Raw genomic sequence first — 11,581 nt, 5'->3', positions numbered from 1 at the left:
ACATGCATTAAATAATCTATTTGTCTGTGTGGCGAGTTGAGGGTCACCGATGGATGAAGTGACCTTTAGTTTTAACCTCACTCTGAAAATAAGGAGGAAGCTGGACGATAAATCAAACACCCTCATCAACACACACACACGCACACACTCACACACACTCACACACACACACACACACACTCACACACACACACACACTCACACACACACACACACACACACACCCACACACACGGACATGTCAGCTGTTTTAATTAGATATCGACCAGCAGCAGCGGAGCAGATGCAGTGTGGTGCTGCGGGCTGCTGTGGGTTTTGCTAACTGGCAGCAGAATCTGCAAGTCACTCTGTTCCATAGGAGCCGTATGTTTAATGCAAAAGGATTGTACCAACATTTGATTTGATTTATTTGGAACTAAAATATAATCCAGACATTTGAATTGAAAAAGCTTCATGGAAGCGAAACGTCTTCATACTTTGGAAAACAAAGACCAGTTTTTTTTTTTTTTTTACTTTTTTAACCTTTTTTGGAATTTAGAGCTTCATTGGTTTGGTTTTTTGCTGCCACTGGAGGCTTTGACTACTGTTAAAACTAGACTATCATGGACAGAGGAGGATTTAGTGCCATAAAAAAACAGGTTTTAAATTTTGAAGGTAAAATTCTGGCTGACTAAACCCAGAATTATCATTTAAAGTCCGAACTCTGAGATTAAAATTAGAAATCATTAGCCTGTTTTTGTTTTATTGAGTCGCTGTCTTTAATGACCTTAATCCTCCTCCATAGTTGTGGTTAAATAAGGTGGGTTTATAAATCGCTCTGATCTGCTTCAGAAACCTGACTGAGCATAAAGCATTTTAAAGTTCCAGTAGAGTTTGGCGGATTGGTGACGTTTGCTTCAGGAAGGGCTGAACAGAGATGCCTGCTTTCTGGATTCATCCAGAAATGATCATTTGACAGATTTAGAGAGAGCATCTCAGGTGGTGATCAGGTGACTTAATCACCAAATTCAACAAATAAACACGGCGTGTTTGAGAGAGGAGGAGTCATCAGCCTGCTGCGACTCTCTGTCATATATATTTATTTCTACCACAAGAAGTGGGCATTCACTAGGATATGCATTCAAAATACGTTAGCTGCATGTAAAGGATTAGATGTTATTAATTTCTATTATAGAATGGAGAGTATGTGCATATGCATTACATGAACAATATTTGAGGCAGCGATTTTTAATCATAGCGCACAACATTTCAAAGCAATAAAGAAAGAAAATATCCAGACTAAATATGAAAAATATGCAGATTTGAATAGTTAATCTTTTAATGATTTTATTTTTTGGTCTTTTAAGGTTTAAATTTAGCTTTGATTGTTCTGTAATGGATGAGATGAATAGAAACCACAGAGAAGCAGCATCTCTCTTCTACATCTTGTCTAAAGATCAGTGAGAAGCCCTGAAGTAAAGGCAGCAATGAAATAACGCTTCCTTTGACTTCTTGGTTTTCATGTTTAGAGATGGAAAACATCCTACAGGGCTCCTTGCTACTACCAACAATGTCTGTAAATCAGGAAAATCAAATGTCTGCTGGCAAACCTCTGATGACGTTTGATGCATGTGACCTTTAGCGTGATCACAGGAGATGGATGTTGGGTGTCGCCTCCATCATAGCTGAGCCTGCATGGGATACTGCAGAATAATGGTTTGACTGAAACGTTTAAAAACCAGATGGTTGGTTTTGGATGTTTCAGCTCAGTGTTCTGTTCTGGCTCAGATATGATGGATGGACCGTCTCCCCCCCCAAGGTTTCCAACCCTCCGTGAAGGGAGCAGCTGTCTGCAGGGGGGTTTGGACGCCTTTACAGTCATTTTCATCTAGAGGAGCACAGGAGGAGTTTCGGTCCACTCTTCTAAACTTTGCTTTAGTTATTTTAGATTTCTGCCAAGCGGTCCGGTTCCAGGTCCTGTGTCTGAACTGGTTGACCTCTGAGCCATCTAACTTTGAACACTTCTGCACGCAACTTTTTCCCGTTCATATTAAGAAAAGCCTTGAAATGAAAATGTTCTTTAGAGAGTGGCAGTGAGGGGATGTCCTTATATGGGCGTCATTCCTTTAACAGAGTGATGCTCTTCCTCCTCTGCAGGATCTCTGGCCGTGTCGGTCGCTGACATGACGGCTCCGGTGGTGGGATCATCCGGTGGAGTCTACGCCCTGGTCTCAGCACATTTGGCCAATGTAGTAATGGTGAGCTTCTATGCCCCCCCCCCCAGATGCCAGTTTGTCCCTGCAGAGATCAGCCCACTGCTCACAGGCTTCTATCTCAGAGGGTGAATAAATCCTTCAGTGAAACTCTGCATCTGATGACAGCACAGAGGGGCGGAGCTTGTAAAGGTTCAGTCTAGGCAATGAAAGTTTTCCTCTCATCCTGGGGGGGGGGTTAATATACTGCAGGGGGAACAGAGAAAGGGGGGGGAACCAAAGGAGGCTCTGATCCCTCCTACTGGATTGGCCAAGGAGGTCACCTGGGGGGGTTAAAGGTCATCAGGGGTCGTCAGAGTCAGGTGAGGGTGGGGGGTGAATCTTCTGGGTATTGATCCTATCAGTGCTTTGTAGGTTGGTGAAAGGTTCTGTCTAAGGAAACCTCCTCTGTTGGTTTCTCCTTAACCCCTCTGTCAAACCATCTGTCTTCCATGTCCAGAATCGGGACGTTATTGTCCTCAAAGAGCGTCCTTCAGGACATCCCTGAAGACCCACCGTTCTTCAGGGATGTCCTGATGTGTCCCTGTTCTCTGCTCCTCCCTCTGTTAGTGGTGGCAATGGTTTCTGCTCCTGTCTGGGGGGTTCTGATGACGCTCCAGTGGGTGGTGTCGGTCAGACGGAGGTACTGGTGGGTCTGTGGGTTTCCTGTAGACTTCTATGTTGAGTTTTCTGTCTTCCATGATGTGAGCCGTGCAGAACAGGAAGGCAAGGCTGACATCTTTCACATCTTCCTGGATGAACGGCATGTTTCTGTTCCCTGCTTTGATTGGATGATTGATCGATTGATTGATTGATTGATTGATTGATTGATTGATTGATTGATTGATTGATTGATTGACTGATTGATTGATTGATTGATTGATTGATTGATTGATTGATTGATTGATTGATTGATCTCACAGTGGAGAAACTTACTTGTTCCATCAACTCAAACAGTCAAAGGAGAAGGAGCCAAAGGAAGGAAAGGGTTCATGATGGGATATATATACATTATATGCAGAACGTCATCATAGGACAGCTTCCCTTCTTTTTTATAGTAGGATTATAATACAGGATTATTGCATAGGCTGTTTATATAGATGGATATTTATATATATAGGTATTGCACTGGGTTATTGATGTGGTCTGTGAACGTATTGATATCCTTGGTCTTTATTTTGACTCATGTGTCATCCACATATCCACATATTGGAACCATTGACTGGTTTTGTTTCCATGTATGACTGTAGAGCTCTGCTTTCCACTTCCTCCATCTAACGTTCGCCACTATGGCAGAGAGGAGATTCCATCCATGCTCCTGCCTGTAGAAATCTAGTTGAATTGGAAGCATGCGGTGGTGAGGCGCAAGTCCAAGAGGGAACAGATGAGGTTAGATTGGTCAGATTGGTCCTATCTGGCAGAGGATGGTCTTGAAGTAAACGCATCCTCACTGTGGAGACGGCGTCTTGGGTGAGGATGCAAGTAGAAAGAGCTGTGAGGTCATAGGAGACCATGGTCTCATCCGAGTCCAGCGTCAGGTCCTTTATTCCGTTAGAGAAGCCCTGTGAGTTAGCAATGTGCTAAAGGAGCGAGGATGGAGGCCAGACGTTTGGCAGTGACTGAGTTAATGCTGCTGCTAATGGGCCTGAGAGGAGCTGCTTCCTTTGGAGCCGGTAGAAATGTTGCCCGTCGATGGTTTTGTCCTTTTCTAACTGCTGAGCTGCTCCACATCACTAGTTAGAACTGAAGAAGCCTCCTGGATGAGACGTCTTCTAGAAAACATAGTGTCCGGTTGCCTAGACTGAACTTTTTTAAGCTTGAACATGACCTGGATGATTCAGAGGACCAAAGCTCCTCAAACCATTTCAGAATTGACCTGAATTAAGACTAAGGGAACAATTTAATGACAGGATGTGAGTGAATTTCTTTATTTTTCCCTTTTCTGTCTCTTATTCTTTATTTTCCCAGAACTGGTCAGGAATGAAGTGTCAGTTCAAGTTATTCCGAATGGCCATGGCTCTGGTCTGCAGTAAGTTCAACTTAACCCGCCTCTTTTATGATAATAAGACAAATTATCCTTTAAACAGCCGACATCACTGTACAACAAACCTAAACAACAATATGAAAAACAAGACAGGCAGTCAGTGAAGGTCTGCGGCGTTCATCAGATGAGTCTTTATTTAAAGTTCTACGATTAACAAGAGGATAGAATTCTCAATCAGTCACTAAATAGAGACGCTTAAATGGACAGTACTCACACCCTCCCCCACTAGTTTCTTTCCTGTCTCTATGGCCACATTCAGTTCATCCAGATCAGATTCCTCTGAAAGCCGGTGTGCCTCAGGTCCCTGTCCTGGGGCCCCTACTCTTTATCGTCTACCCCTCGCTAACAAACTTCGTATCCATTTTCATTATTATGCAGATGACGCCCAGCTATATTTATCTTTTCTTTGCTCACCTCTGATGTGCTTTTAGTTTTAATCAAAGTTATGCTTTTCTACCTCCTTCCCCCTGACCAACAAACCTTCGCCTTTTAGTGGCAGTATGACCAGCTCACTGACCTCACGACCCGCATCAAACGACTCGGCAGGCGACCCAGGTTAAAGTCGCCTTCAAATGACTCGGCTCTGATCGACATGCTGTGGGAACATCAGGTTGACCCGCTAAATTACGTGATACCATTGAACGCATCGTACGGACGTCGACACACGGCGCCACTCGCCTCTGATCTAAGAAGCAGAATCAACTCTGTTTGCATTGGATAAACATGGAGCAGCTGTGGAGAGACGGAGTCAGATAATAGAGAGAAACAATAAAGCACACTGACTACGCCCTGGCTTCCTGACATGATGCTCTCCATTGTTTACTTTCCTGATTTCTGTCGCACTGGTGACATCATCAGCGCTAACCCAGCGTGTTGATGTCACCAGACACACAGTGGTTGAGAGACAGAGGCCACGGAGCCGCCAGCAGGGGGGGGGGCAGACTGGCTTTGTTTAAAATGAACGGAGCCAAATGCTGATTGTTATCAGAGAAACGAATTATTCTCCCTTCAGGCTTTAAAAACATTTCTTTAGGTGGATTAATATGAAGTTTATTTTGTTTCAAATCTATTTGTGCATTGTAAGTGTGAATTTGAAGTTGTAGAATGAGACACAGTCTAAGTTTTGTATTTGTAGAAGTAAAAAGAAAAAAATCACAACTATAAATTTGTTTAGCAAGCGTTCAAATTTTAAGTTCAAGTAAACAAATTCTGTCCTACAGGTTGAACATCAAAAACCTGTCGGCCAGCGACCAATCAGGCGTCTGCTTATAGAATGTCTACGGACTGTCCGAGCAGGCAGCGTCCCCTGCTGTCCGATCAAGGGTACTACATGAAAATGAAGGAGTAACTCGTAAAGTTGAATTTGTGCCTCAGCAGCAGATTGGTGCAGTTTTATTCATGGATTTATTTTTTTATTTTTTTATTTTTAATACTCGTGTTTGAATTAGTTTTGCACCATTTGTTTTAGATCAACTGGAGCAAAACTGAATGAAGAGATTTTTGATGTTCAACTAACAAAACATAATCTGTGTTTTTTATACTTCAGAATTTAAAGAGGTATAACTTAAAAAAAACAAACACCAAATTTATATTTGGATCAAAACTGAGAGATTTTTGATGTTCAACCTGTAGAACAGAATTTGTTTACTTGCACTTAAAATTTGAACACTTGCAAAACTAATTTATAGTTGTGATTTTTTTTTTCTTCTACAAATACAACCTTAGACTGTAAGTCGTTCTGATGTTAATAAAATGTTTCTGTGAGCTGAAGCTCCTCTTCTGTCAGACGTTGTATTTTAACCTGCTGACCGTTTCTGTCCGCCTGCAGTGAGCGTAGAGTTTGGCCGCGCTGTGTGGCTGCGGTTCTACCCTCCAGCCTTGCCCTCCTGCCCCAACCCCAGCTTTGTAGCTCACTTGGGGGGGGTCCTGGTGGGCCTGACCCTGGGGGTGGTGGTCCTGCAGAACTACGAGCAGCGGCTTCAGGAGCAGTCCCTGTTCTGGATATTTTTCTGCGTCTACACCTTGTTTGTGCTCTGTGCCGTCTTCTGGAACGTTTTTGCCTACAGCCTGCTGGACGTGCGGATCCCGCCGGCGCCGTGAGCTGTCATTAAAGATGGCCGCCGGCTGGATGGTTCACCTGAGCCTCATCTGTTGGTGTGAGACGTCCCACAGCCTGCTACCAGTTCCACTAACGCTAGCCTTAGCATTGAAGCTGCACTCCACCTGCTCCTGGTCTGTCTGCTGGCTGTTTCTGGGACTCTGGACGATGCAACATCAGCAAAGAAGAAGCCGCTGATTTAACAGCATTGCTTTACCTCTGCTGCCTATAACTCCTCAGGTGCCTTCTCATGAAGACATCACCTGCTGAAAGTCTCTCTGCACATCTGGCTCCTGGTCGGACTGCCGGCAGCTTCAGTCATCCTGTTTTTGGATCATTTATTAAAATTCTTTTAAATGGAAAAAATGGTTTAATCTTTAGATAAACTTTCAGTGGAAACAGATACTAATAACAACAAGTCAGTCACCTTCAAAAGTTACTGTTCAGTATTACCTTCAGAATGCAAATAAAGGCATAAAGGAATCATTTAAAGGAAAAGTCGCTCATATTCAGAATCCAAACTTCTGAAAGTTCTTTAATCTGAAATGATTCCATCCTGTTCAATAAATGATCAGTGTTTTTAATTCAGAGTCATTTTCATGTGAATGTGCTTTACTGGAGGCATCCATGTTTGTCAAAGAACACTACTGCCACCTACTGGTTAGTGACATTGTCACGGTGCGGTATCGGCTGTTGATCAAGTCCCAGTGCTGTATCTGGTGTTTGTCACAACGCGCTATTATCCAAGTCATCTTGAAAACATTCTTCTTCCAAATGTTGGCTACATATTACGGGTTTTTTCTCTGGCCAGAAGTTCGATGGCAAATCCGCGAATATTATTGTTCTTATTTTTATTCTTTTCTGATTAAACACTAAATTCATGAAATCACTGCGAACGTTTTAGTTTCAGGTACAAATAATCATCAGTTGATTATTCCTTGCTGACTTTTCCCAGATAGTTGAAAATATCATGTCTGCATTTTTCAGCCGGCTGCAGATTTTTAGATTGATTTTTTTTCCCTCTGTTTTCTAAAACCATCCCTCCTTTTATTAACGATTCTAAAAGCTCCAATAGTGCCGCCAGCAGGTGGTGACAATGTTCAACTAACTATTGTATAATGCAAAAAGAAGAAAATCCTGAACCTGATAAAAAATAAATCATAATAATCACCTTGGAAGAAAAAAAGCTTTAAAAAAACAGACGCCAAAAGTGTTTTTATCTGCTTTTCCATGTATATGAACTCGATAAACGTCTAATTTTTAATCTGGACCTCTGTTCCCACGGGGAATTATCTTCAGCTGTCCTGTTAGCATCAAAATTAGATCAGAAAACCAGATTTGCAGCCTCCACCTTAAATCATTCCCTAGTTTCTCTACCAGGTCGCTGAAATTTCTCCACAGCCTTAAACTCATGAAACCCTGAAAAGGCAGAACTCTGGATCCAAATCAGAGAAAATTACAATTCTATGAACAAATCAAAGTTTTAATGTTAAAATCTGAATTTTCAGATTTAAAAGAGAAGTCGGCATCTGGTTAAAGTCAGTGCTGAGAAAAAAAAAACGACAACTGAGATTAAAACCAGAATCATGAAAAGAGAAAAACTTTCTTCAGACTGAATTTAGAGAAGAAGAAAACTGGTCTGACCTCCTTCCTCGATCCGAGCCGTCGGTAACCATGACATCCAGACCAAGAAACTCAACTGATGCGCCATTTCCAAAAGTCTCCATCTGCTTCCAAACCGACTCTGGAGCAGATCTCATCTGGACCGTCCTCCATTTGACAAAACAACTAAACCTTTTAACCTTAAACAATCAATTGATTGATTAATTGATTGATTGACTTGATTGATTTCACAGTGGAGACAGGGGCGCATTTAGGAAATGTGGGGCCCTGGGCAAAGACAGGCAGGGGCCCCTCTGAATGGAGAAGACAACACATAAAACAGACCCATTCAGATAGAGAAATGTTAATAGAATAGACATCCATTATCTGTTCTAGGTTGTGTCCCTCTCTTCTTGTCCCTTTTCTTCTTGTTTTCCTCTCTATGTTTTGTACTCAGCTGACTTTTCATGCTGTCTCTAAAGGAATGAAAGATTTTTTCCAAGCACTAAGCTCACTTAGCTGATTGCTCCTTCCTGTGTTTCCAAAAAGGCCAAAGGATTTTTATTAAAAACATAATTAATGTGCAGAAATAAGCAATAGCTGTATTAACCATACATGGAAACAGAGTTTTATGGGGCCCCTGGAACCTGGGGCCCTAGGCAGCTGCCTAGTATTGCCTGATGGTAAATGAACTTGTTAGTAAATTTTGCAGTAGAATCCTGATTTTTCAAGTCATGCTGGTTCCTGATCTTTTTTTTTGTTTGCAGCACTCGGTCTGCGCTTCATTCCTCTCTCACCATTATGGTTCACTTCCAAAAAATAAAATGTGCAGCTGCCTGAATACTTTCTGTACCAAATAAAACGATACGTTGGAAAAATTTAGCTTTAGTTAAACTGAAAATGGTTTAGATTGGATTTAATTTAAAGAATGTCCTTTTTTGTCCGTTTTAACCACTCCACCTGGAATGTCCCCGACCTGTTCAAGGAGAAATAACGTTTTAGATAAAAGCTAAGATTGAAACTCATCCTAAAACTAACCGTCCTCCAGGGATGAAAATAAACTATTTCAAATTGCATCTCTCTGTGTTCGGTTCAGTTGATCTGATAAAGCGTCGCACATTTTGATGAATTTAAATAAAGCTTTAGTTTGTTTTCCCTCAGGAGAATCTGGCTGTGCAGTTTAGGGTCCTTAATGTCTCATTTGTGAAAACGTTTTCCTACGTTGTTTTATTACAGTAAAAACTAACTGACCTGTCAGGATGTTAGTCTGGTCAGGTTGTGAAAATGAAGGAACGCCGCTGATGACGCTCAGCTAGCAGAGAGCTGGTCGATGTGTTCGGCTGCAGACTGCAGGCTAGTAGGCAGCTAATACCAGCCTGTTCATCAGAGACGAGTCAAAAATGAAACTTTCTGTGCAGAAAAGACGTGAACGTTTTTATCTTTTATATTAAAAAACATTAACTGTTGAACTCCTGACTGATCTGATTGTTATATTTTGGCAGCAGCAGAAATAAAAGGTGGATTTTCTGCTTCAGTAAACTGATGTGATGTGAAGGCATTGCTGCTGCAGATTATCATACCGTCATATCTCATGCATCTCCATAACATTTCTGCCTCTTTCATCAGTTTTTTTATATTATTTGTGTGCAAAAAGCGTTGGGAAAAAAAGAAACATAAGTGCAGAAACATTGCTGCAAGCACTGGAAAGAGCCACCCCCCCCTCCAAGACTATTATTATATTATTATTATAGTTTATCTGTCAAATGTTACAGAAAACTTGAATTATTTCCCTCTGAAACAAATAAAAGCAGTAAATGTTCAGTCCTCAGTCTACAAAACTTTTCTGTCAATCATTTCCTGTTATGAACTGGGATGAACTGGTTTTGTTTTTTTGTTTTTTTCACCTAAAAATCAAACTATTAGTTTTTGTCTAAAGTTAATCTGCGCTGTCCAAAGCTTGAGGTCTAACTGTATTTTAAGGCTTTACTGTTAATCTAAAGAAGTTTGGATGAATGTTTTTTTGTGCCGATACTGGATCGCTGCGTCATTTTACGGACATGTTCGATATATTCTGTCTGTTTCCTATTTAAATAAAGATTAAAGATGGCCTGCGATTGTACATAATAAGGGCTAATACACCAAACTGAGTGAAGATAGTATTTTGATGTTGTGCATATTTTGTAGATTTGATATGTGCGTAATAATAAACGGGATCCAATAAACAAGTTTTCTACCAATAATGATGCGATGTTGGAGTTTTCTTGTTTGAACCCACAGAAATGGACGGAAGAGGAAACTTCAGCTGTGCAGGAAAGTGGTTTTAAAGAAGTGAACATAAACCAGCGCAGATGCAGTCAGGTTGTTTTTCACACGTTGAACAATGGATGTTAGCAAAGTTCATTTGCAGAAAAAAATGTCCTGACTTCAAATCCCAAACCACTGATGCCATGCAGCATCTTTTCTTTATAGGCTCCTCTTGTCTGCTAATGGCACCCTGCTGGGATAACTGGATATAATACGTTTCTAACATTTGATTTTGGATCCTGAAGGATGTAGAGAAAATTTGATCTGCTTATAGTTTTAGCAAATTCCGTTTATTTTCCAAAGTCCAAGCAACACAGAAAAGTTTCTTTTCAACATTAGAGGTGGACAATAACTCAGACCTAAAGGCCGTTAGAGAAACCAAGTCACCAGAAAGTCATGATATTTGAATCGGTGGATTAAAGAACTAGAGCCAACAATGGGATTTGAACCAAGAACTTTAAAGCAAGGCATCGCCAGGGTCACAGAGGTCCAGCAGCTTAAAGCAGGATACAATCTCCTCATTGGACTCTGAAGGCAGAGAAACCAGAGAGAACTCCAACATGCATGAGGAGAAAATAAAACAGAGAAAAACTCAGACCAGGAACTGAATTCAGGATCTTCTTGCTGCAAAGCAACAGAGTAAAAACTACCAGCCTGGTTTCCTGTCTTAGTTACGCAGATCTTCAGTGATTAGATTGTTTCACAAGCTTTGGATCATGAAGAAATTGGCTGCAACATTATTCTGGGATTTATTCTTTGCAAAATTATCAAACAAATAATCAGAAGTTGCATTTTCTATTCCATAGGTGCTTATTTACAGTTAATAGAAAACGTTGACTTTTGTAAAAAAAAAACCTCAAACTTTAAGCAGTAAAATATAGAAAATATCATTTAAACGTCGCCGTTATGATGAAAAATATTTGTTTCAAAAAGTTTCAACAGGATCCGAAAGTAAAACTTCAAAATCTTTAAATTTGGCCAAAACTTTAGACAGTTTGTCAAAAACTGTAGTTATGCTAAATAAAATTTAAGAAAAACAATTTAAGGATTTGTCGCCATCCAGTGGCTAAAACATAGCATGTCACCCTCTAAAATATCTGTTTTATATTTCCTGTCATGAGTTAAAAAACAACAGAAAAAAACTTGTATCTTAGAATATTTCAGGATTAAGGCGCTAAGAATGAAACATTTTTATTAACGCCAATTCACATCAAGTCATCTCAGGTCACTTTCCAGTTCACCAGATCATCCAGTCAGATTGATTCAAAGTTTTCTATCTAAGGAAAACCAGCTGATTGCATC

The 11,581-nt window shown here is 40.8% G+C and overlaps 1 protein-coding gene across 6 annotated transcripts in view; it reads left to right on the top strand.

Annotated features, from left to right (window-relative positions):
- rhbdl3 (rhomboid, veinlet-like 3 (Drosophila)) overlaps positions 1 to 6,977 on the top strand; it is a 72,607-nt gene extending 65,630 nt beyond the window's left edge. For all 6 annotated transcript variants that reach the window (XM_015402545.1, XM_015402546.1, XM_015402544.1 and 3 more), the window contains 3 exons: positions 2,137 to 2,237; positions 4,200 to 4,260; positions 6,104 to 6,977. In XM_015402545.1, coding sequence (XP_015258031.1) covers positions 2,137 to 2,237; positions 4,200 to 4,260; positions 6,104 to 6,375 — 434 coding nt within the window. In that variant the 3' untranslated portion in view covers positions 6,376 to 6,977. The remainder of the gene's footprint in view (positions 1 to 2,136; positions 2,238 to 4,199; positions 4,261 to 6,103) is intronic.
- Positions 6,978 to 11,581: the final 4,604 nt, after the last annotated feature.

The sequence above is a fragment of the Cyprinodon variegatus genome, unplaced genomic scaffold (assembly GCF_000732505.1).
Source record: "Cyprinodon variegatus isolate N-32 unplaced genomic scaffold, C_variegatus-1.0 Scaffold1365, whole genome shotgun sequence".
Taxonomy (NCBI): Eukaryota; Metazoa; Chordata; class Actinopteri; order Cyprinodontiformes; family Cyprinodontidae; genus Cyprinodon; species Cyprinodon variegatus.
The sequence above is the reverse complement of the archived record's forward strand: the minus strand, read 5'-3'. Positions and strand labels throughout refer to the sequence as shown.